The following is a 27411-nucleotide window of genomic DNA, read 5'->3' on the forward strand; positions in this document are numbered from 1 at the left end:
CTGACCGCTTATACTTGCTTGGTTTTAAAATGGCAGGCAGTTTCTTTGTCTTGTAGGAATACAATGTTGTAGAGTTGTTAACTTCTCAGGCTTGTTCAAGTAAAATGAATGTTCTAAAGATAAGAGCCTTTTTTTCCCCTTTCTTTCTTTCTTTTTTTTGTAGAGACAGTGTCTTACTGTGTTGCCTGAGCTTATCTTGAACTCCTTGGGCTCAAGTGATCCTCCCACCTTGGTCTCCCAAAGTGCTAGGATTACAGGTGTGAGCCACCATTCCCAGCCTATAAGAGCCTTCTATACAGAAGCTACAGTGCTGTCTCCTCCCAAACCTCCCTAGGAACAGAATATTACTAATAGCCCAGTTCCAGCTGTGCTGTCTACCAGTCACTGTGCCTCCCAGACTAGCCACCATAGTGACTTTTAGCACAGTACATCAGTTTTTCCTATTTTTGACTTTAAGTAGAGTCATACAACACTCTTTTGTGTATAGTTGCAGCTTTGTGTTTGTGGGGGTGGTTGTGAGGCTGTAGTTTTTGTTGTTGTTTTGTTTTCCTTTTGCCGTGATGTTTGGCTAGACTGGAGTAGAGCAGTTAATATTTTTACTGGGCTTTTCCTTTCTTTGTCCTTTGGATAGCAAGAGCTTACTTTTCTTGAGCCTTCTGTTTTTTTATGTCAACCCCCATTGGCATTCTTGGATTGCTGACTTCTCTAGCAACTGGTCTGGGATATATAAGGCCAAGAGAAAACCCAACATTAGAAAAATATATATCCTTTCTATCTTTCTAGGAGCAGAAATATGGTCTTTTATCTTTTCTATAAACTTGGATATCATTAGGAAAAAGAAAATAAAACATTTTATGCATTTATATGAAATTCAAACAAAAGGACTTTGACTCTTTGTAAATGTTAATTTCTGTGTTTAATTGCAGAATCTTTTAGCTGAAAAAGTAGAGCAGCTGATGGAATGGAGTTCCAGACGCTCAATCTTCCGAATGAATGGTGATAAATTCCGAAAATTTATAAAGGCACCACCTCGAAACTATTCCATGATTGTTATGTTCACTGCTCTTCAGCCTCAGCGGCAGTGTTCTGTGTGCAGGTAATTTATGTATTTAAAAAATATTAAAAACTATTATTCATGGTTTACATATATATTTTTATGTTCATTTTAAGATAAATATATGTAAGATAAACAGTTGTTTAATAGTCAAATATAACTGTGCATTTAAAAATAAGCTGAAAAATCAGTGTATTTTAGAAATATAGGCTAATATTCTTTTATTGTGGGCATGTAAAATATTCATTGACCAGTTGCACATATAATCATAAAACTGTTTTATCATCTTGATATCCTGCAGATTGCCTTGTAGGTCACTCAGTTATAGCTATGGTTAATGAAGTAGCCCCCTTAAATATAATCAATTTTTAATTTTTAATAGAGAGGACTCACTTTTACCTAGTGTAGCCCATTTAATTTTTGATACTGCCAGTGATTAGAAATTTCTATGCTGTAGAAGTAAACAGTTTTAAATGAATGAAATGCTTGTCAGGAGCAATAAATTAAAGAAAACTTTGGACAAGTATAAATACTTGTCCAAAAGTATACAACAAACACTTTTTTAAATGGAAATTTTTATTTTGAAATAATTGTATGTACACATCTTTTACCCAGTTTTCTCCAGTGGTAACCTGTTGTAAAACTATAGTACAAATTCACAAGTAGGGTATTGGCATTGATACAGACAAATGCGGAACAGCTCTATTACTGTGGGAATACTTCTTGCTATTTAAAGTCACACCCACTCTCCATTGTACTTCTTACCTGTCGAATTTGACCTCTGACCTCTGGCAGTCACTAATCTGTTCTCCATTTCTATAATTTTGTCATTTCAAGAATCTTATGTAAATGGAATTGTATGGTACATGACATTTTGGGTTTGGCTTTTAAAAATCAGCTGTAATTCCCTAAAAAAATACGTCCAAGTTGTTATATTTATCAATAATTTTTTTTAAAATTACTGAGTAATATTCCATTATATGGATGTACTGCAGTTTCTTTAACCATTTATTTGTTAAAGGAATCGGGGTTGTTTCTAGGTTTTGGCTATTGCAAATAAATGTGGTATGAGCATTTTTCTGCAGGTTTTGATGTGAACTTACCGTTTTTCTGGGAAGAATGCCACAGAGTGTGGTGGTTAGGTTGTGTGGTAGTTTCTATTTAGTTATATAAGAAACAGCCAAAATGTTTTCTAGAATGGCTGTATCATTTCACATTCCAGCCATCAGTGTGTTTAGTTGCTGCTTATCCTTACCAGCATTTGCTGTTGTGACTATTTTATTTTAGCCATTCTGATAGATACTGTAGTAATATCTCATTGTGATGTAAGTTTGCATTTCCCTATGACTGTGTTGAACATCTTTTCATGTACTTATTCGTCATCTTTGTATCATCTTTAATGAAGTATCTGTTCATAGTCTTCTGCCCCTTTCTAATTGGATTGTTTAAATGAGTTTTGAGGGTTCTTTATATATTTAGATACTAGTCCTTCGTCAGATACTTGGTTTTCAAATATTTTCTCCCAGTTTGTGACTTGTATTTTCCTCCTCATTACAGGTCTTTTGCAGGTTTTAATTTTGATGAAGTTCAGTTTATTAGCTTATCCATTTAAAATTATTTCTTTTGTTGTCAAATTAAAGAACTCTTTCCTTAGCCCTAGATCCCAAAGATCTTCTGTTTTTTTTCTGAAAATTTTCTAGTTTGATGTTTTACAGTTTGATCTGCTCTTTGAAAGAAAGCACTCAATCTGTCATCAAGTATGATATTAGCTGTAGGTTTTTTATAGGTGGTATTTATCAAGTTGAGGAAGTTGCTCTATATTCCTAGTTTGCTGACAGTTTTTATCATGAATGAGGTGCTGCATTAAAAAAATTTTTTTGTTGTCACTTTATGTAGTTTTTCTTGCCTATGGATATAATCAGTTACATTGATTGATTTTCAAATGTTGAACTGGTCTTGCATACAGGAATGGATACTATTTAATTGTGTCGTATTATTTTATTATGTGTTGCTGGATTCAGTTTGCTAATTTTTTTTGAAGAAGTTTGATCTAAGTTAATGATAGACACTGGTCTGTAGTTTTTATTGTTTATAGTGTCTTTGTTTAGTTTTGATATCAGGGTAATATTGTACTCATAAAATGAGTTGGGGAATGTTACCTATTTTAATTTTTGGGAAATATTGTATAAAATTAGTGTTAACTCTTCTTTAAGTGTTTGGTAGCATTTTCCAGTAAAATCATCTGGGTCTGGAGATATCTTCCAGAAACTTATAAATTACATAATCCATTTCCTCGATGGTTAAGCACAGCACAGTTTGTTTATATCTTCTTGGCTGAACACGTTCAAGAACAAACACATTTTGTATTATAACTGCATGTGCCAGCATTGTCCATGTTGTATATTCGTTGTAGACTTGGCTTAGGCTTCTAAATCATTTTGAGCTGTAGTGGAGACTGAAGTTATTAGTAACTTGGGTCAATGTAGAAAATCAGTTTTACTCAGGTTAGGTGGTAGAAAGGGAATGAGAGTGTTCTAAAATTTCTAAGAAACATCTTATCACAACCTAATAATGAGTGTATGTTGGGGCATGGTTAAAAGTGAGTAGAGAACATGGTGAGCAAAATATTTTGAAAAACAGCACGTTAGGTGATTTTGAATTCTATTACTATCAAATTTGAGGACCAGTACTTGAGAGTGTATAAACACTGTTGTCAGAATTGGGCTAGCACATACGGATAGAGTATATATACCTTAACGATGGCAGCAGCGGGCCATCCGAAGAGGCCACTGCTATCGTGCCAGCTGTGGCGAGGAAGGCTGGGTGGTAGTGGTGGGAGTGGTTGCAGGAGCAGCAGTGACAGTGGGGAGACCCGTGTGTACCATACCCCCTGTGCCCTGTGTCCCCAAGGTAGCTGACTGTGCCACCCCCACCCTCCTGAGCCTAGGCAGGACCCACTCCCAGGCCTGGAGCCTCTGCCACTCCAGACCCTGTCCCTGGTCACTGCTGTCACCTGCTACTTCTACAGGGAGTAGGGAGAAGCCAGACAGTCCCTGAAGCTATGGGGGCCACTGCAATGGGGCCAGGCCAAGTCACCTGCTGGTGGGAGAGCAGGGCAGTCAGGTATGGAGGGGTGGGCAGAGAGGGGACCCCAAGGTGGAACTGGGTCTGGGGCAGTGCTGTGCTCCATAGAGCCATTGGGAGCTGGGAGCAGACAGTAGCCCTACCCTGCCGAGCATGGTTGCAGCCTTCCAAGTCATGGCTGTGGACCAGGATATCCCTGTGCTCTTTGGGGCAGGGAGCAGGCAGCAACTTTGCCCTCCTGGGCGCAGCTGCAACTGCCCACCTGCGACTGCGGACTCAGGCATCTCTCTGCACTCTCAGTGGCCCAGGAAGGCCCCCCTTACCCCTGCAGGCTTGGAGATGTCTGCTTCCACTGCCTGGTCTCTCCCTGCTCTTGGTGGCTGCTCCAGTCTTGGAGCAAGGATTGGGCACTGTTGGAGCTTGGCCAGGTGTGTGCATGCTCAGGGCAGAGCTGACATGCCAGCCCCCTGCTGACTCAGTCCCCTCTGGACTTTCGGCATAAACGAGCATGGGAGAGTGGCTGAGGGGGGCCCTGAGGGAAGTCTGGTTTTGGCCTGCAGGTGCCCCTTGGCAAGAACAACCTGGGCACCATGAATGGTGGCAGGAGGCAGACAGGCTCCAGGGTGGAAGGGTCCTGATGAAACCCCACCTTCAAGCTTGGGAGGGCCTGAAGCCTGGGGGCTGGGCTGCCGGTCCCGTTGAACAGAGTGGGAAAGTGTGGTACTTTTTCCTACTCTCACCCATGCACCAGTCAGCGCACACTATATCTGGCCCATAAAAACCTCAGACTCAGCCAGACTTGAGAAGAGGATGGAGAGATGATGAGACAAAGAGATGGCTAGCTGCAGAGAGAAGCTGCCCACCCCGGGGTCTCCTCTCTGCTGAGAGCTGAGGAGACAACGGTAGGACCAGATGCAGAGAGGTGCTGCTCTTTCTGCTGAGAGCTGAAGAGACTATAGGACAGCCTGCCTGGCAGAAAGGAGGTGTACCCTCCCTACTGAGAGCTGAAGACTTGTCAGGACATCCTGGCTATGGAGAGGAGCTGCCCACTGCAGGTTCCCTCTGAGCTGTTCTTTTGCTCAATAAAGCTCCTCTTTGTCTTACTCACCCTCCGCTTGTTTGTGTGCTGCTTTCTTCCTGGATGCAGGACAAGAACTTGGGACCTGCCAAATGGCAAGGCTAAAAGAGCTGTAATACAAAGAGGGCTGGAACATGCCCCTCACTTGCCATGTTGTGGATGAAGAGAAGAAGAGAATAGCTGTGGCCCTTTGGGGAGTCCAGACCTGGGAGCTTCCTGAGCCAGGGCTGTGACTCCCTTTTTGGGGCCCTGTGGTTTCTGGTGTCTCCAAGCTTCCGGTGCCACTGCATTCCCCAGTGCCGGCCGGGGAAGCTGCTTGCAGTCCACCTGCAGCCTCACAGGGAGCTGGTGTCTCTTCCAGTTCCTGGAGCTGCACGCCCTGCTGTAGCCAGCATGCCTGGCTGTGTGCAGTGGCCAGACCCCATGCTCACTCACACACTCCTTGTTGCTCTGTTCCTGGTGTGCCATTGGCAGGCATGGGATCCTGGCCGGTAGCGGGAGCTGAGTGGAGCCTGCCAGTCTGAGTGGATAAAACGAATCCATTGGGCCAGAGTGAACCTCAGGCAAAGGCGCCACTGGCCACAGAGGTTTCCATCTGGCGAAGCGACACCCCAAGGATCCTGTAACATTAAGGGATGCTATAAAGCCCTACTCAGACAAAATACCTTAGTTACCATTTTGGTATATCAGTTCATTTTCCCCTAAAAATAAAACATTTCAGGCATTTTAAAAATACTGTAAATATTTTAGGAAAATCTTTTTTTGTTCCTAAAAACTGAATGTATTGATTTCCTAAAATCACTAGTATAGTGAAGAAATATTTAATCATTATATTTTTATAACAATCTAGAAATATTTTATTATCTAAGTATTTCACTGTTACATATAATTATATGTACTGTAATAACATAAACCATAACATACTGTTAAATGGTGCATTCTTTGGATAGTATTTTACTTAACGCATTTTGGTGTTAAATCATTTGTTAAATACAGACCCTTAATTTTTTAATGACATCTAGCCTATAACAACTTTTTTCATTTATTTGCTTTTTATTTGTTCATTATAGCCTATTTTAAGAAACTTAGCATTTTAGAAGAGTTTTGGATTTATAAGAGAAAGAGATTGAAGTTCTTGGAAAATTTAATGGGTCAGTGTCGGGGTAGGATAGTTAGAGAAGAAAGAACAGGTTAAAGTTAAAATCTATTGTGCAAAGCAGTATAGAGAAAGGGAAGGTGAGGAGCAGGTTCATGACGTGTAGCTTTTGTATTTTATTCACTGAGAACCAGTGGAAATGGAAAGGCTTAACTAGTTGGATAACCATGTAGCATTGAGGACCGTTTTTGAAACTAGAATACCTACCTTCTTAGTGAAGAGTCTGTAGAATTAAATGATTTTCTTTCCTAGTACTGAGCAATTTAGTAGCAAGAACCATGCTCCTTTGGAATGGTCCTATTTTCTTCATGGTGTGAAGTAGATTAGGAAAATGAGTAGAAAGTGCTAGTGAGAGAATATGGGAAATATGTAGCTATGGTTTCAAAGTTGGACGAGGGTCAGAGGTAGCTGGGGAAAGTTGACAAACTGGTTGTGATACAGTTAAGCTAGATTTCCACAAGGGTGAAGAACAGGTTTTGTGTAGAAGTAGGATAGGGTTGAAAATTAGCAAGTTGTCATAAAGGGTTTATTTAATAAGTAACTTGCTGAAGTATGATATACGTGATTTTTGATGGTATAAAGAAGCTTGAACTGTGAGACTGTGGTAATATCTAGATTATAAAATGAGATGTTGATATTAGGATGGTATGGTAACTGAAGAGGAAAAAAGTGAGATTATAGAGGGATGCGTTGGAGTTTGTAGATGAGGATGAAAATTTATATTATAGGATAATATGAATTTCAAAGGGGCATCTGTTAAGTAATTGTGGTAGAGAAGTGGTCTTGAGATCTATTGTTATTGAGCCAGGAGAGCTCTGTAATCCATATGATAGTGGGCAGAGTGGACCAAAGAGATCTCAAGGTGACAACTAAGATGAAAAAGTGAAGAGGAATTTCCACGGATATTTTTCAAGAAAAATTATTCAAATTATATTTCTGAATAATAAATGAAGCGTCAGAGGGAGTTGTAGATGCACTGAGAAAGAGACCCTGTCATTTGCGGCCATCTTGTTTTTTTTTTTTTTTCACATGAATTACTCCTCCTGGGTCCTTCTGTGTCAGTGTACTTTTGGACCACTTCTATAACACTGCCATAATCTTTGTAATTGTTTAGGATCTTTGAAAAGTTCATAGTTAGAATTTAAAAATCATAGTACTTTCCTTTGTGAGACTTGCCTTTTTTCTTTTCTTTAAAAAAAAAATGAAATTTTCTTCTAGAGTTAACTTGCATTTAGATTCTTCAGTTGATTTTCCTTGCTTAAAGGCTGGTGAATGAGCTTTTGGCTTCCTTGTAAGCCCTTTTAGCAGATAATTCTGCTCTTCCTTCACACAGTCAGTTTATTCACAAATTTTGGAATTCAATTCTCACCTCCCTCAGTGCTAACATCAAACTCCTCGGCCAAATAAAGTTGTTAATTAAGACTACTCGATATAATTCTCACCTCCCTTAAGTGTTAGCTCCAAACTTTTTTTTAAATCAAATTACACTGTAGGGAATATTCTTCATAATTGCTAACTCTTTTAGATGTATTCTCCTACAAAGTTACTCATCTCTTCCAGGGTTTATTACAAAATCTAAGTACGAAATATCCTCCTGGAAGGATGTTACTATGGATCAGTAGATTTAAGAAGAAAATTCAGTTGAAGGGAAATAAAGAACTTATGTAGAATCAAGCAGGTTGCCTGTATAACCAAAGTTTTGGTGATGTGTTGGAGATTAATATATAATTGGACTCCAGTTAAATGAAGAATTGATAAATTACAAAATACTTTGAGAAGAATAAATAACATTACATTGATACATTACATATTAACTAACATTTATTGTCTCCCAACAAAATAAAATTTTTGTTTATTATGTGTAAACTATTGGGGACGCTATGTTAAGTCATTTATATATACAGTATATATATTATCTCATGTGATTCTCATTATTGTGAAAGTTAGATATGAACAAAACTCGTTTATAAATGAGAATATTAAAGCTGAGAGGTTATAATTTTTTCAAAGTCACACAGCTAGTAACTGTTCAGGGTTGGGATTTGTGACTCCAGAGCTATTAGAATTTAATGCTTTTCTTAAGTGCACATATTCATTATTGTCCCTATTCTGTAAACTGTAATTGTGTCTTGCTTTTGTGTTCCTAACCAAGATTATTAGTGTCTTAGGGCAGTGATCCCTCCGCCAGCATATCCTAAACTTGTATGATCATGAAAAGCTTTTATTCAGGGATGTGTCTCATAGTGGGGAACTGGTGAATTGAATACAGCTGGCTAAAATCACGTGGAAAAGAGCCTATCACCCTTTTGTTTCCTTACAGAGAGGTCACACCTCTCATGGGTTTAGAGTGTGAAATTAACAAAATTTTAAGTTTCCTTAAATTTCTTGGCTACCTGAACAAGGTATTTCACCTCTTTGCAAGACTGGGGAACTGTCATGCCTTTTACATGTTCTTTTTCTGGTTTGGCTAACATGAGCCATGTTTCAGGCTTGAGTGAATCCATGACCAGTTTGGTATAAATGATGCCCTCAAGTTATTGCTGAGCTATGTAGTTTAATTTTCTTATTTTTTACATTGAAGGCATATGATGTAACTTTAGTGTGTTAACTTTCTTCCTAGGTGTCTCTTCCTCAGATAGGATAATCCCACCATTTTTACTGTTTACAACAAACGTTCATTATATATGTGACATTGTAGCATTCCTTGAATTCTTACCTATATTCTATAATTTTTCCATTTAAAGTCCAGCTATAATCTCTTCATCTTTTTAATTTCAAGCTTACAGAAAATTGAAACTAGTACAGTGGACACCTGTGCTACCCTTTACCAAAATTCACTAATTAGTAATGTTTTGCCACTTTGCATTTTGCTCTCTTTTAAGTATAGGTAAAAAAAATCAGTCAAATATTAGCAAAAAACTACCTATGAGTTACATACATCATGACTATTGTCCCTAAATACTTCAGTAATGCATCTCTTGAGTTTAAGACTGTTCTCTGTGTGTGTGTGTGTGTGTGTGTGTGTGTGTGTGTGTGTTTAAAGACACAGTCTTGCTGTGTCACCCAGGCTGGAGTGCAGTGGCACGATCATGGCTCACTACAACCTCCGCCTCATGGGTTCAAGCGATTCTCCTGCCTCAGCCTCTCAAGTATCTGGGACTACAGGCACCTGCCACCATGCCTGGCTAAATTTTTTTGTATTTTTAGTAGAGATGGGGTTTCAGCGTGTTGGCCAGGCTGGTCTTGAACTCCTGACCTCCTGATCCGCCTGCCTTGGCCTCCCAAAGTGCTGGGATTACAGGCGTGAGCCACCGTACCCGGCCAAGGCTATTCTTATATAATTAGAACACCATTATAACTTTTAAGTAAATTAATATTAGTTCAATGATATAATCTTACTATATAATTCATATTTAAATTTTGCATTTGTCTCCAAAATGTCTTTTATTTCACTCCCCCACCCCCATGCCATGTGAGATCCATTTGAGGTTCATCTGTTACATTTGTTACACCTCTTTCTTTTAATCTATAACGTTTCCACACTTAAAAAAGAAAGTATGTGTTTTAATGATGGTGACTTTTTTTTCCCTGAGGAATCCAAGCTACTTGCCTTTTATAGTGTCCCATGCTCTGGATTTGTCTGATTGTTTCTTCCTGATTATATTGAAGGGAAGAGTACTATAGCAGTTAGTTGGAATACTTCTTATTGTATGTTATCAGGAGGCCCATAATATTAGCTTGTTCGTATACCAGTGCTGAGATTAATCACTTGATTAGGGTGATGGTTGTCAGATCTCTCCATTGTACAAGGAAATTTTTTTTGCTTTTATTAAGTATTTGGGGAGATAAGTGGCTTGGGAGGAAGGAAACAGGGAGATCAATTGAATATCCTGTTTCTCAGCAATTTTTTACCCAGCACTTGTAGTATTCATTTATAATCTTTGTCTGAACTTGATATTACATTAGTGATTGTGAAATGGAGATTTTCAAATTCTGTGATTTCTTCTACATTAATTAGTTGTCATTCTTCTGTAAAGGCAAGGTTTGCCAACCTCACTTACCTTTTGTTTTGAGTATTCCAACTCAAAGATTCTTTTCATTCCCTAATCCATTACTAGGATTATTCTTCTTCATGTTCAGATTGTCCTAAATTTGACCTGTGGGAACCAACTCCTATATCATAGTGTATCTCCTTTAGTCTACTTTCTGGTACAAGATATTCTAAGCTTACTTTGTATGTTCTCTGCCGTGGAACTGTAATCAGCACTTTTTTCAAGGAGCCCTGGTTCCTCTTAGTAGGAAATGATATTTAGAAAGCAAAAACTTTGCTAGGTGTACGCTTTACTGCTGAGGTAGTATTATTGCTTTGAGGCCTTTTTAGTAGAGCTAAGGGATATGGTTCTGTGGGGATGTGTGTGTGTATATAGATGTGTATACGTATTTTAAAATTATGACTTCAGTTAGATACGTATTATTGTAGCAGAGCATTACATGTTTTCTTCTCTCTTTCCCTCATTCCATACTTTTATCTCCTTGGCCTGAGACATTAATACAGGTATAGCAGGATCTGTCTTGGTCCATAAAGAAGTCGTCTAGGGTAGTTCTCTCATCCATAGCAATTCAGTGAGTTGAAGCTGATGTGAATGCCTCAGTGAGTTGAGGTTGAAGTGGTATTATTGATCACTTCGGTGAAAGTTAGTGATAAATTGCTTACCACCTGTTATAGGTGGAATTGTTTCTTTCCAAAAAGGTATTCTGCATTCTTAACCCCCAGGTAGCCCAGAATGTGGCCTCATTTGGAAATAGGATAGTTGTAGATGTAATTAGTTAAGATGAGGTGATAGTCATGCAGGGCAGGCCTTTAATCCAATATGACCGATGCCATATCAGCAAAAGAGGGCAATTTTTTTACTAAATTCTATTTTATTGCATTGTTACAGACACACAGGGAGAATGCCTTTTGATGGCAGAGGTGGGGAAATGGAATAATTTAGCTGGAAGCCAGGGAATGTCAAGTATTGACAGCCATCATCAGAAGCTAGGAAGAGGCAAGGAAAGATTCTCCCCTTCAGTTTTAAGAGGGAGCATGGCCCTACTCATACCTTGATTTTAGACTTCTAGCCTCCAGAACTATGAGGTTTTTTTTGTTTTGTTTAAGCCATCCAGTTTGTGATACTTTGTTATGGCCACCCAGAGAAACTGATACACCACCGTTTACCTACTGGATGATTCTCACCATAAACAAAACATCCCACAAGGGATGCATAAACACAAGTCAAATATCCCTCTGGGGCAGCTCCCCCAAGTATCTGAAAGCTAGCCTCATTTTAGAGAGATCTCTACTGTGATCCGAGGGCTATATACTTCCATAAACACTTGAAGGTCTCTTATAACCCATTCCTGGTATAGTTCATCATACCTAATGTGGTATTGGAGCAAAGACAAGATGGTATTAAACTTTTGCATGAGAGGTCCAGCCCTGGGGAGTGTATGTAGTGCCCCTGTGAAGTTTTGCTTACAATTATTGAGGTCTCCCAAATGGGACCTTCATCATTAAGAAACCCATGTTGGCAGTGCCTTCAGTGTAGCCTCTTGGCTGGCTGATAGACTTTGGTTCCTCCAACTCAGTTTGATGAATACATTGTGTCCACGATTCTAGACAGACCCGCAGGGAGTAGTTACTCCAATCTGTTTTATTGACTATGCCACTAACAGGCCATCCCTTGTTCCCTCCTAAGAAAGACTGAGCTATGGCCACAGGAGTGGGGCTGAGAGAAACATGAGAGAGAGGGCAATTGATATTTTGCATGAAAGCTGGGGTCTTCCATTAACACTTCCATAAATTCCTTCCTAAGATTAAGAAGAATGACAAAGTTTGTTCAGACCCCACTGGTTGAAGATGGCAGATCCAGCAGTCGATGGTTTCAGAGAGCTGCACCAGTGTGTTTTTTCATGTGAGGAAGTCTTCAAAGGTGGTTCTCAAAGACAAAAGATTTTACTGTCTCTCCCTCTCTACCTCCTAGGATCTGTATTTTCATCTTCACATACTAGAATTTTTGCTTACCCTCATGAAATCAGTGTCTCCATCTGAGTATCTGTAACTTCACCTTTTCTCCAGTTATCCCGTACTAACACCCAGATTATCAGATGTTCATCTGGAGAGTTTTAGTATGAGAGATATAAGGGCATTTCAATGAAATTTATAGAGACTGATTACATCCTTCACTTTGGCCTCCGTAGGCCACTGCAGGAGGGCTTAGTGTGAAGTACACTCAGCCAAGTGGTCATTATCCTTATTAACTAAGACCATGTCAGTAAAACAAGAGAACTCAGTGACTGAACCCAGATTAAATTTGAATTTCCTAAGCCTTTTTTTTTTTCCCCAAAGCTAGGCTGCCACCCAGGGGATATATTGGTTGAGTTTCCTCAAGGTAACTGTCAAGGGAGGAAAGGAAGCATTATGCCCGGGAATGATCAGGACAGAATCTTAAATTTTCAAAATAGATCTGAATAATGCCCACATCTCTTGCATTGATAATTTCTTAGGAAGTAGCCAAGAAGAGATGAACTCTTTCTTTGGATAGATGCGTTTAGTCACCAAACTGCCTTGTTAAGGTGTGTGGACAAAAAGAGGAGAGGAAGTCGAGTCACACATATTTTCATGTTAATTTTTGAGGTGGCTCAAATGCATGTCACAATGCTGGATGCTAGCAGATGTTAGGGCACATGGAATGACTGCTGAATGCCTTACCTATTGGCTTATGTTTTGGTGGCTTTTGTGGCAAAAGGCACAGTATTATTAGACTGTAAAATAGTCCAGAAAGCCAGAAATAATGACATTTTAATTTAAAAATTCACAGTGGAATGGCTACAGTTAACTAGCACAATGTACTCTAACACACTGTACTCTCACAGTGAGAGTCGTAATAGTAGTAAGGTGCCAGTGGTAGCCCCAACAAAAGAACAAAGTCAGTTTGCTAAGAACAGATGGGTATGATGCCTTGACTAGCGTGGCTCCTGCCCTGCAAGGTAAACAGGCCAATGTTTGATAAGAGTCTCAAGTCTGGTATTCATTGTAGCTTCTGCATGAACTTACAGTAATGGAGCCAGGTAGCAATGGTGGTGATCTGGTAAGTGTAGGTTTAATTAGCAGCTTGATTCCAGATGGTTTGTCAGATTATGGGTCCTCACTGTGGGCGACTACGTTAAGTGACCTCTTGGTGACTAGTTCGCATGTGTGATTTGTTGTTCAAAAGATAGATGTTTCAAAGGGCGGTGTCTTTATCTCTTAGTCTGTAGTCTTCCAAGTGGCAGATGATATGGTTAGGCCAGTGGCAACAGTCAGTACAAATGTGGAAAGATTTGTCAAAGTGGGTCTTGGTCAGGACTATGAGGACTGCCTTGAGTTCTGCCCACTGAGCAGAACAACCACGCCTGTTTTTGGTATTACACAGCTGTTTCTGAGGGGAAACAGCCACAGCAGCCCATTAAGCACAATCAGATTTCAACTTAGCAGAATCATCAGTTACCCAGGCCTGGGCATTTAGGGAACCTCTGTGAATTGAGGGTTCGACTGGGCCATTGACTTTGAGTTGGGTGGCAGAGTTAGGGATAAAGTTTGCTACAAGAGATAGCTGCTGTTTTTTAATGTAAAACTGATGGGTGGCCAGGGTCAGCTGCACTCTTAAATATACCATTTCCACAAGGAAAGCCTGGTGGACGCTTAATACCTTAGTCATCAGATCCAAGTAGACCAACCCCAGCATAGAGATATTAGGCATTTGTTTGTACTTGGTGGTCTTGTCAGGCAGTTGCCATCCAGATATCAAACTGGCGTTGGTACATGGAAGACAACTCATGTTGCCATAGGCATTAGTCAGCAGAATTCTCAGTCATGGAAACTGTAGTTTGAAGTAGTCATTAGGTTTGTGTGTCCCCAAAGATACGGGGTATGGTTTGCTGAACATTTGCAGTGCAGCCTGTTGCATTGTTTCCTTTTCAGAGGACACTGGTTTGTGGGCTAGTCTATATAAATGATGAAGACGAATGCTCCAGTGGGAGATTAACTTATTTCAGTGCCTAAAGAGTTCATTAAGGTGTTGGGCCTTCTTTTTGGGGTCAAGTCTGAAGAGATAGCAGTTTTTTCTTTCACTGCTGGAGAAATTGAGTGTTTGTAGTCTGTTCACATAGTCCCAAGAAATTTTATTTGGTGCTGTTGAGATACTGATGCTGATCCAGTTTTCTTACTTTGAATGTGATTTGTTTTTTTGCCTTGTGGGCCAAAGTATATTTTAAATTTTTTCACTGAAGGCTGATAATTCTGCTATACTATGTCTTACAGTTGACTATTCTAGGTTGCCTTTTTCAGGCACACAAAGAACTCTTCAATATGTATATAGGGACTTTATTTTTAGAAATGTTATTATATCGTAGTTTAAAATACCAGTTCTATTTCATTGTTTCGTTTTTCTACTTCAGGGACTCTAATTCTCCATATGTTTAATCTTTTAAAATCCACCCCATTCCCTCTTAAACTTTTATTTTGTTTTTGTTCTCTTACCTGCTTTTAATCCTATTCTTAATGTCCTTTATTTATTTTCAGTCAACTCCATTTTTCTTTGAAGACTTTGTAATACAGACTTCATTTCTGTGTGGATTCTGTTTTGCTTTTTTGAAACATACTGGTTTCCTGAGTCTTACCAACTGTGATGCATCGTCTTTTGTTTTTTATTTCTATTTCTAGTTGTTTAATTTCTGATTTGAGATTTTCTGTCTTCAACTGCTTGTTTAATGATATTTACTTTAGGTTGGAGTATTTTGTTTCAGTTTTCTCTTCATGATTTTGTTTTTAGGGAAATTTTTTATCAGTTGAAGAATTTTGATTCTTTCTGATTTGTTTTTGTAGTAGCCTTGTACAGATGCTGTTGATCATTTGCTGCTTCTTAAAACTTTTTTTTTCCCCCCTTTCCTATACCAGAGCAGAAACCATAGTTTATATGTGGGGTGGTGATGGCTAGACTTTTGAGTGGCCTACTGATTTCTTAATTCAAGTACCCTTTCTGCTCATAACGTGAAATAGGTCGAGTTCAGCAAGCTTATTTTTCTCCCCCGCTCGCTTCTTCCTCCCTCCTATTTCTTCCTCTCTCCTCCTTCTTGCAGTGGCATATTCTGATTCTGAGATAATTTATGTTTCCACAGGTCCCTTAATTTTCATGACCTGCTTCTCTGTTTCACTCTATCACCAACCCACTAATGCATGTCTGCTTCTTCTAAATTGTTTCCCACTCCCCACAAAGTGGTGCATTCTTAAGACTGCCATGTTTGTTCCTGTGTACTTCCAAGCCCCTTTCTTTATGTTCCACAGTAGCCACTGTTCTTGCCCACCGTGTTATAGACCTGTTCTCACTGTTTTCCAATTCAGCTGAGATTCTGTCTTTCTTGGGGTGATTCCCACCCCCGCCGCCCCCCGTATTTCGCCTCTGCTAGGATCCCTCTTACCCCTTTTTCCCTGTACAGTCTCCACCTTCCTATTCTTGCATGGATTACTGAAGTTATAAATGTTAATTTCCTCGCTTCCATTTACATTTATATTCTGTAGGATTCTTTTTATCCCAGTTACTGTATTGGCATTAGTAGTTTTGGTTATGCTTTTTGGAGAACTACATGGTTTTTGGAGTTCTTTGTTGGTTATCATTATCCTACAGGAACTCAGTAATTTTCACGTATAGTTTTAATCTTTGTAGGAGAAATTGGAATCTGACCACACAGAAGGAAGTTCTTTGAGGACAAACTTTTTTTTTCTTTTTTCTTTTTTTTCTGGAGACAAGAGTCTCACTCTGTTGCCCATGCTGGAGTGCAGTGGCATGATCTCTGCTCACTGCAACCTCTCCACCTCCTGGGTTCAAGTGATTCCTCTGCGGCAGCCTCCTGAGTAGCTGGGATTACAGACATGTGGTACCACGCCTGCCTAATTTTTGCATTTTTAATAGAGACAGGGTTTCACCGTGTTGGCCGGGCTGGTCTCGACCTCCCAACCTCAAGTGATCCACCTGCCTTGGACTCCCAAAGTGCTGGGATTACAGGCTTGAGCCACTGTACCTGGCTGAGGACAAATACTAGCATTACATTGATGATTATGATCATGTGTTGATGCTAGATCATGTGATGTTCAGGGCTTCAGTGATGATGATCATGTGTTGATGCTAGATCATGTGATGTTCAGGGCTTCAGTGATCATGATCATGTGTTGATGCTAGATCACGTGATGTTCAGAGCTTCAGTGATGATGATCATGTGTTGATGCTAGATCACGTGATGTTCAGGGCTTCAGTGATGATGATCATGTGTTGATGCTAGATCACGTGATGTTCAGGGCCTTGGACTTTCTATGTGCTTAGTAGGATTTTATTGAATGAAATGAATGAGAATTTTTTCATATTGATGAAAAACTCATTGAAAAGTTTCTTGATAGACAGCTACAGGAGTAAATATCATATAAAACAGTGCTTTATTTCTCCAAAAATGCTTTATTTATATAGGTTATAACTGAAATAAATGAAAAAATGACTTTTAAAACTCTAATCTTGATAGCTGCTTTTAAGCATTTAAAGATAAAACTTTCTGCATTTTTATATCTAAAGCTGCAACTATTATATAAAGTCATAAATTACAATTAATCTTTGTATTATTTTTAAGCATTTATCCTTGGTTTCAATGATTTTAGTGTATGTTAGTCATTTAACATATTAAATGAGATTTACTAATTTTCATGGTCTCAGACCTTAGTCCTCAAATAATTTCTCTTAGATGCATAAGAGTCGTTTTGTTTTTTTTGGACCCATGAGGATGACTTAGTACAATCAGTCAATACGAGTAAAACCACTTCAGATATAGTCCTTTCTTGTGATAGGTTGTTGTCTTTGTCACCATAATACAGGGAACAAAATAATATTCTTTTTATTTATCAGAAGACAGTGATTATCATGTGCCCATGCAGAAGAGAGTTAACATAGCAGGCCTGAGATTGTTATTGTTAGAAAGGGGAGCTCCCAAGTGTGGCCCTTGCTTGCCATATGGGATCTTGGATTTTGGGAATTTTTCCACCATTACTTAGCTGAGAAGGGTGGTTCACTGTCCCTGAACTGTTTACAAACAATGTGGTTAATGCTGAACACCTGCTTTTTTTGTGTAAGTCTGGAATTTTGCCACCTACTATGCAGAGGGCATCTACATGACCAACCTTCTTGGGCACTGAATCTGTAATGAACCTCCCTGGTAGAAACACTTTACATGTGTCACAACGGAATTGATCCTGTGTGACCTGACAGGGAGTCACTGTTGGAAGCTTATCTGGTTCACTTCAGACTGCACCGTGTGCCTTTTCCCTCTGCTGATTTTGCTTTGTGTCCTTTCTCTGTAGTAAATCTCAACCATGAATGTGACCATGTGCTGATTCCTCTAAGTCTTCTTAGTGAATCACCAAACGTGGTGATGGTACTGGGGACACCCAACACACAACCTTTTAATAATTCTGAAATGTTTTCTCCTGGTCTTGGCAAGAAGTTATATATTTAATATTCATTTTAGTTTTTATTTAGTTTTTCAGATCTGTAGAAGAAGCCTCCCCTGCCCCTAAAGAATCTTAAATAGAACTAGGGACAAAAAGAAACCTCATTTTATAAATTTGTGGCTTTTTGTCGTGGAACTGGATACTAGTATGGTGCTATTATATTGATACTGGCATATATTTTTGAACCAATTTTTACTGAATGGTCACTATGTATAAATTCTCTCCTGGATCCAAGGGGACATGATGGTGAACAAACTGACCTGGCTGCTGCTCTCATTATCTCAGAGTCTAGTTCGTAAATGTCATGAAGGAAAAGCACAGAGATTTATGAGAGGATCCTGGTTTTTCCTGTTAATTTGTGTGTTCAAAAAGGTTTATTTAAGGGAGTGATAAATTGCAGTGTTAAGTTATACAGGAAGACTAGGAATTCATGAGGCATGTTTATCTGCTCCCATGTACTAGACATACCTCTTTGCCATGTATACTGAGTGTGTTATATGTATTGTGTGCCATGTGTGCTCTGTAGCTATAGAAAAGCTAGGTTGAGGCCGGGCACGGTGGCTCACACCTGTAATCCCAGCACTTTGGGAGGCCAAGGTGGGCGGATCATGAGGTCAAGAGATCGAGACCATCCTGGCCAACATGGTGAAACCCCCGTCTCTACCAGAAATACAGAAAATTAGCTGGGCGTGGTGGCACTTGCCTGTAGTCCCAGCTACTCGGGAGGCTGAGGCAGGAGAATCACTTGAACCAGGGAGGTGGAGGTTGCAGTGAGCCAAGATTGTGCCACTGCACTCCAGCCTGGCGACAGAGAGAGACTCTGTCTCAAAAAAAAAAAAAAAAAAAAAAAAAAAAGAAAAGTTGCATTGAGAAGAAGGAAGGAATTTCACAGAAATCCTATATCAAGAGTAAGCCTAGTTTATCAAAGGAAATTAAAATTTGGGTCTGGTGCAGAGAGTGAGAGGGGAAGACACTAGAAGTAAGGTCTGAAAATGCAAATAGTCAATGAATTTTAAGCTAGATGATGGGTACCCCAAGGTTTTCATACTCCTTTGCCATTTACTAGAGGCTTCGTTATGCCTCATGTTTTTAACCTCATGACAGCTGTTGAGAGAGAAATTACTAGTATTGTCATGCTAAAAAGGGGAAAATAAAGCATTTGTGACTTTCTCAAGTTTATACATTATAAAGTTGAAAGCCAGTCCACAAGTCCAGATTTTCAAAATTCATGTGTTACCTATGTTCTTTCTACTTGGCCACATCATAATAATAGCTGTCGTGTTACATTGTTTGGAAGTCATGTTAAAAGTATTACGGTTATTTTATATGTATCTAAAGGCCTTGCCAAAAATCAAAACCAGACAAAAAGAGACGCAAGGAAACTTTCGGAAGTGATGGAAATGTTTATTAACTTGACTGTGGTGGTGGTAACATGAATGTGGACATATGTCTACACTCACCAAATTGTACCCATTATATACATTAATTGTGTGGGTTTTTTAATATACCAGTTATACCTCATTGAAGCTGGGGGAAAAGAATAGTCCAAGAACATTTCTTCAGTGTTTAGCATAAGATATTCCTATGGTAGTCTGGAAGTTCATTAATAAAATTAGAGATGTTCGGAACAATATTACTGGGTAGAATAGTTGGTTGTCATGGAATTTTGTAGTATCACAAGATAGATTTCTCTCTATACAATATATAATGCATATACTCAGATAGTTAACTGGTTAATCAGTAGTTCAAAAATTATTTAAGAATAGTATGTGAATCTCTATGCCTTTTATTCAATTTTGTTGAGAATCTAAAACTCCTCTAAAAATAGTCTGTTAAAAATAAGTTTGATGAGAAAAGTTAAAAAAATGAAGATAAATATGAATAAATACACGAAAGGGTTCCTGGCATACACTAAACCTCCATGAATGTTTCTTGTGATGGCAATACTATCAGTTGACTAGAAAAGACATAATCTCCATCTCTCGGGACACAGTTTCTGTAATCTTGTGTCTCCCTTTTTGATTCATTACAATAAAGGTCTTTAAAGTCTGCTTATATTCTGTTCTTTACCGCATGAAGCTGAAGAATAGACTTACTGGGAAATCCTGCAGGATTTAAGATGTGAGTTAACGCTTTCCTCATTTTGACTTCTCAGGTTTTACAATATGTATATGAATTTACTTAACAGATATTTTTTGAGTATCATGATAGTTCCTGGGCATGTTATCATAAACAAGGTTTACATTGCTTTGTTGTTTTGTTTTTATTATTTAAGATTATAAGTGTTATAATGGATTGAAGTATCTTGAGGCAATGGCCTGTATGTCTTACCTCTTCCAAACATTGAATTAATTCACCCATTTATTCATTTACTTGCTAATTCTTTATTATTAGTTGCACAAATATTAAATACATATTATAATCATATGTAGTAGGTAAATGATACGGCTTGACTGTGTCCCCACAGAAATGTCACTTTGAATTGTTCCCATAATCCCTATGTGTTTTGGGAGGGACCCATGTTGTTCTGATGATAGTGAGTGAGTTCTCACATGACCTGATGGCTTTATAAGGGGCTTTTCCGCCTTTGCTTGGCACTCCTTCTTCCTGCCGCCTTGTGAAGAAGGTGCCTTGCTTCCCTTTTGCCTTCCGCCATGATCATGTTTACTGAGGCCTCCCCAGCTATGCTGAACTGTGAGTCAATTAAACCTCTTTCTTTATAAATTACCCTGTCTTGGGTATGTCTTTATTAGCAGCATGAGAATGGACTAATACAGTAAGAAAACTTGTTAAACGAACAATGTGTTAAATGATTTCCTTACTACATTGTGTGACATTCTTCTTGGCATACCACATTTAAGCATTAATATGTTACTGTTAGTTTTTTTTTTTTTAAGGAGAACCAAAATTTCTTTGACTTTCAAAAACTGAGTGCTAACTCTGCATATTGTATACACTTCAACATATTTTATGTTCATATACAGTTTTGCTTTAAAATATGTATTTGGATCACATATGTTAGAATTGTTTTCCAAGGAAAGATCTACTTAGGTCTGATGAAGAAAATGGATGCACAGGGAACAGCTTTAAGAAACACAACCTCTTTATCTTACATCTAGTGAATTATTCAGTCAATTACAATATGGTAGTGAACTGTTGATTTCTCAGCTCTTCAGAGGCCTTAGGTCTACTTAATATATTTCAGTGAATTCAGCTGGGCCCTGATATGTATAGCGCAACCAGAGGAGCAACTGTGTTAGAAGTCTTTGTGCAGGGTGTTGTTTATCAGTTGTTTTTTTCTTCTCAGGGACCAGAACCTTAAGTAATAGGTGAGTCTGCTCGCTCCAGATCTTTGTGTATCACTGTCTATAGAATTTTTTTATTTGGGGTTTTATTATGGCATAAGTACAATTCATTTTACGTATATAACTGTAAAGACATACAATGGTATTTTCATATGAATCTGCTATAAGAAGTTTGATTAACATTAAAAAGAGAAGCTATACTTCTTAAAACATCTCTTTAAAAATTATATTCATCATGGGAAATAAATATGTAGAACTATAGATGATATAATTCTTTTTAGTTTTACATAACCTTTTAAAAAGCATTATAACATAAAAGATTGTAGCACTTAGATTAAGTGATTTTTTTCCCCATAATAAAATATGGAGAAGATTTAATATAACACATTTAACAGAACAGTGCCCTGCAGTTATTGCCTAAGCCTTCCTGGATCCTTTTGACGCAGCGTGACTGCCCTCTTCAGGCTGCATAAGTATATATTAGAATTTATGGCGTTCACTACATTCATGAAGTTAGGCCTTTACTATTACTGTGAACTACTACAACAAAATATTTTTCAGTTAATAGTGTTGGAAATGTAGTCATTTTAGTTAAGTGCTTGGAGTATTTGTGGTTTTTAACTTGCCATTTCAGATGGTAGTGAGGTCAGAAGTGTGCTAATAAGGTTTCGTAATGTCTCATTTTGCTCATCAGTCCAAGCTGACAGAAACATATGCAAGGATCCTCTGAATTTCTTTATCTGTCATTAGTTAGGTTTTCTCTGTCCCCTATTAAACATTAAGAAGTTGGGATATGGAGGGCGCATAAGGGATAATGGGGGTAAGTAAGCATAGGGTCTTTGTTATTGGGGCACATTTTTTTTTTCTAACGAATCTTTTGTACTCTGAAGAGTTATCATTAATATTAAAATACGTATTCCTCGGGCTCATTTATTTATTTGTATTGACATACCGATCTGTTTACTGACCCTGTTTCTACTGAATTACACGCAGCAGAAAAAAGCCCCCATTTGCCTTGTCAGTATTAAATTTTCTCCAAGTATTGTATTTGAGTCAAGAAAATGTAATTTGCTTTAGCTTCTGTGGAATTCTTTATTCTAGCCAGAGCTATTCCTAAGTATATTGTCTAGAAAATTTTGCTGGATGCTATGGCTTGCTAGGTTGCAATGGAGAATTTATGTGAAATAGGTCACATCTTCATTTACATAATATTTTAATAGTCTCATATGTTTTCCCAGCCAGGCCATTATAGTAACATTGAAAGTGGGTTCCAAACCTTCATTTTCTTCTCCTCCAGTATATCATACATATTGTTGTGAGATACAGCATTCTCAAATAGTATTTTGCATAATCTACTTACTTCAGAAACACTTGTTTACTATTTACAGAATAAAAGCTGGGTCCTGTTTATCTTTCTACCACTTCCAGAGTTTATTTTCTATGCTGAAGCTTACATTCTATTACTTGAACACAGAATACACATTCCAGACAGCGTAGTCTTTGTTTATACTGTTTCTATTACCTTACTTTTCTCTCCCTGTCCTTGTTTGTTGTAAGTGCAGTCCTTCCAGACATACCACCATTATTTTCCAATTTTTTTTACATTCATACTTTGTCGAACTGTTCCAGCTCACTATTATCTCATCCTCTGTATGCTGTATAGCACCTACAATCTACATTCCTCTTTAAAATATATATACCTTATTTATGTACTAGAGTGAGTATCTATTCTTTACTCTAACCTCTTAAAGGTGGAGACTGTGAGGTATACTTCTTTATTATTGCAGCACATATGAAAATGTTGAGTATAAATTTCACTGATGATTAAGATCTGGATTCAACATTTGTTATGAAATTGTCATTACTAATAGGATATCACATGATGATTTAGTCATTGTAACCTTTGAGTCATGAACACTATTCCTTTGACAAACAGCATATGTTTGTGATAGTACACAGATGTAAAATTTCATTTTTTCTTCCCCTCAACACCATAACTAAAGTAAAGGAAATCTGCCTTAAAAGAGACATTATCCAGTGACATAAATCTGACTAAATGAGTTGTAGACTCTCTAGAATTCAGAAATTCTAATGTGGTAAACTTAGCTTTAGGGTATTTATGATATAGTGACTGGCTATGAAACTATATTATTCATCATCAGTATCATTATACCTTTATTAAATGCCACTTCTGTACTAGATCCTAGCCATTGGACAATCAATATGTAATAAGAACAGCTATGCATAAAATCAGTAGTGCTACACAGTCGCTGAGAATTTCTGTTTCAGACATTTGCATCAACAAGCATCGTAGGTATAGAGATTTGAAGTGACTTCCGAAAGAGAGGCAGTTTTTGAGCAAGCTTCTGAAAGAAGGGAGGACATTCTAAGTGAAGTATTTCATGCACGTGGTTAAGAATGGACGTAGTATGTTCGTGAAACACAGACTATTTGAGTGTGGTATTTTTATAAAGACATAGATTATGTAAGTTGTGGCCAAGGTATGGAGGTTTTTGACTTTTATTCTTCCCATTATCTTCATTATGTACGTAGTGGGGAACATTTTTGGACTTTAGAATAGAGGCTAGAATCTACAAATTGGTTATTGGGACATTAAATCTGAAAAAGTAGAGTAATATGGAATACAGAGTTTGAAGGCAAATTGAATTCATGCTCTTTGACTCCCCATTACTTTATCACTTTTTATTTTTTAATTTTTTTAAATTACGTTTTAGTATTCAATACTTCTATTATGTTAAAAGTTTTTAGATTATAGTACTGTTCATATTTAACCCTCTTAAAACATCATATTTTAATCAAAACAATGTTATGTCCTTCTTGTTTATAAAAAAGAACTGCAAAAGAGGCCCTTGCACTCATCTGATTTGCACACAGGTAGGCTAGGCCAGAGATGATCCTAGCAGAGAATGTTTCTGCTTTGTGATTTTTTTCTTCTGTTTTTAAAAAATAGCTATAAATGTTATTCTTCTAACAACATTTTATACAGTAAACTTATCTTTACATTCGTGTTATGATAGGTGAAGATTGAACTCATCTCACCTTTCATTGCTTTTTTTTTATTCTTTTGTTTATCACTGTAACACTAAATAACATCTTTGTGTTTTTTGTTCATTACCTATGGATGATGTTTTTTGATTCCCGCATTGTGATATGAAGATGAGCACGCATATTCTTCCCCATTACCTCTTCTTCTTCTCTTTTACCTACCAAATTCTGTTGGCTATCCTTCTATATTGTCATAGTTCATAATATGTACATTCCATACTATAACCATAATTACTACATTTGAGTTCTGCTTATAGATTGATTTAGAAAGTTAAAAGGGAATAAACAGCATTTACATTATTTCTGCATAAATAGAATCAATGGCAAAGTAGTAGGTTATCATTATGATTCCTTTTCTACAGTGCCATTGTTGATAACCCCTGACCCGCTCAAAAGAATATATTTAAATAATCTTTCTAATCACCAGTTGATCAAAATTATGATACATTTTAATAAGCTGCATATTTGAACCTTGTCTCTTATGTTCATTTTTTTGTTTTTATTTTTCCTGTTGTGGGAATAAATACGGTTTTCTTACTATAGATTTAATATGTTCTAGCTGTTTCTGATTCTAATGATTACTTAGAATCTATTCTTTTCATCTTGAAGTCTAAAATTCCTGTTCTAGTTTGTATTGGTTGCATCATAGCTTCACAGACTACAGCTTCTTTACATCTTCTCCCCGTGCTACCTCACTCACTGCATTTCTAGTTGCCTTTTTTCCTCTCTTACAGTGCTCTATCATAGTCTTAAGTTTTCTTAGTTTTTCATTCACACTACCTTTTCTATCAATTATATTTAAGGTAATTTTCTAAGAATGTGGGGGTAAATTTCAGATTCCTTACATTTCCATGAACATGTTTATTTCAAACTTGATTATTTGTCTCAACGTGCAATTTTAAATAGAAAATAATATTCTGAAGGAGTTCTTCTATTTGCCGGTATCTAGTGTTGCTAATGATCAGTCCATTCCCAATCTCATTGATTGCGCTTGTTTAGGAAACTTTTTTCTCTGAGAACTTTTAGGATCTTCTTTTTATCCATAGTGTTTTGGTATATCCCAGTATCTCTCCAGGTTGTTCTTTTCTCATTCCTCTTATTCATAACTGGGAAATGATTTTAATTTGAAGACTTAATCTCCTTTAATTGTATTGTTTACAGAAATACCATTTTCTCTGTTTCACTTCTCCTCTATTTCTGTGATGCCTGTTTGAAAAAGGACTTACTGGATTATATCTCTAGATCCTTCTCCTTCTGTCATATATTCCACCTATGTTGTTTTTGTTCTGTGAATTTTATTCGACTCTGTCTTCTAACATTGGTGTTTTATTTGGGCAGTCATATTTGAAATCTATATAAGTGCTTTCTCTTTTACTATCTTTATTCCTTTTTTATATGATATTGTTTTTGTTTTTTCCTTCATGTGAATACCCATGAACAAAGCAGTCTGCATGTTCTCACTGGGTATGTCGAGAATACAAAGGCCTGACTAGACGTGGGCAGACTCTGAGGGTTGTATGTGTGGTGACAAGCCTTAAGGAATAAGACGTTGGCTGGGCGCGGTGGCTCACGCCTGTAATCCCAGCACTTTGAGAGGCTGAGGCCGGCGGATCACGAGGTCAGGAGATCGAGACCATCCTGGCTGAGACGGTGAAACCCTGTTTCTACTAAAAATACAAAAAATTATCTGGGCGAGGTGGCACACGCCTGTAGTCCCAGCTACTCGGGAGGCTGAGGCAGGAGAATGGTGTGAACCCAGGAGGCGGAGCTTGCAGTGAGCCGAGATCGCGCCACTGCACTCCAGCCTGGGCGACAGAGCAAGACTCTGTGTCAAAAAAAAAAAAAAAGACATCTCCCGTTGAACAAAGCATCATCTTGTTATCACTTACCATAAAAACAGTAATTCCTTTAAACCCGGTGTTTCTCTCCTGTAACAGTCACCTGTATGTGCAGGAGTCCATGAAGAGCCCTTTGTGTTACCGTGTGAGACTTGGGGGATAGAGAACTAATGAAAATGAACTAATAAAGTACCTTTTCTCTGACCCAGGAGTCTCATGTCTTCTGCCAGCATCCGTGAAACAGTAACAGGCTAGGTCGTTAGCTTGCATTATATATGTGGTAAAATCTCAGATCCTGCACAGTTCTTGATAAATACAATATCTTTTCTGACAGAATTTTTATAAGTATGTTAGTTACAGTTACACTTTCATTTTCATGTTTTCTGATCGTTCTTTTAGAGTCTGTTTGTTTTGGGAAGTTTTTAAGAAATCACATAAGGTTTTCCTCAAATACATGTTTTTTTCGTTGGGGGGGGGATGAAGGCTAACATTGGGACTGGTTGGGGAGGGTGCAGAAGTTTGGTCTACTATTGAGTATTAAGAAGTTTAGCCGGGCGCGGTGGCTCACGCCTGTAATCCCAGCACTTTGGGAGGCCGAGGCGGGCGGATCACGAGGTCAGGAGATCGAGACCATCCTAGCTAACACGGTGAAACCCCGTCTCTACTAAAAATAGAAAAAATTAGCCGGGCTTGGTGGTGGGCGCCTGTAGTCCCAGCTACTCGGGAGGCTGAGGCAGGAGAATGGCATGATCCTGGGAGGCGGAGCTTGCAGTGAGCCGAGATCGCGCCACTGCACTCCAGCCTCGGCGACAGAGCAAGACTCCGTCTCAAAAAAAAAAAAAAAAAAAAAAGTTTAATTATGACATCTGTTTTTAGCTTCATGTTTTTTTTTAAATCTCCAGACTCTGCTGCTTCTGAATCTAATGTTTTTCTAGCTTCTTATTGCACTGTAATCTCCTTTGAGAGTCTAACTTCCTCTCAAAACTTTTCACCAGCTTTCTGTTTTTCAGATATTTGTGGAACTCTTTCTGCTGCTGACTCTGCTCCAAGTCCTTTTGTTATTGTTAGGTTGTACCTTTTTATTTCTTTATTTTCATATTGGGGAGAGGGAGGAGATAAACTCCAGAGAACAGTCAACCATACTGAAGAAGCAATTTTATTTTTTAAAAATGTTTTAGCAATAACTTGTTGCTTCTTATTTCTATTACTGCATTTACATCCTCCTATAAATGCCATTTTTCTGTTTCTTCTCTATTCCTAC

At 38.1% G+C, this 27411-nt stretch overlaps 1 protein-coding gene across 8 annotated transcripts in view; it reads left to right on the forward strand.

The window, feature by feature from the left end:
- Positions 1–27411, forward strand: part of TUSC3 (tumor suppressor candidate 3) — a 367133-nt gene that overhangs the window by 200141 nt on the left and 139581 nt on the right. For all 8 annotated transcript variants that reach the window (XR_010159215.1, XR_010159214.1, XM_063816167.1 and 5 more), the window contains one exon: positions 927–1096. Coding sequence is in view for 6 of the 8 variants with exons in the window: in XM_001140529.7 (XP_001140529.1) it covers positions 927–1096 (170 nt within the window). In the remaining 2 variants the exon portion in view is untranslated. The remainder of the gene's footprint in view (positions 1–926; positions 1097–27411) is intronic.

Source organism: Pan troglodytes, chromosome 7, assembly GCF_028858775.2.
Source record: "Pan troglodytes isolate AG18354 chromosome 7, NHGRI_mPanTro3-v2.0_pri, whole genome shotgun sequence".
NCBI classification, from domain to species: Eukaryota; Metazoa; Chordata; class Mammalia; order Primates; family Hominidae; genus Pan; species Pan troglodytes.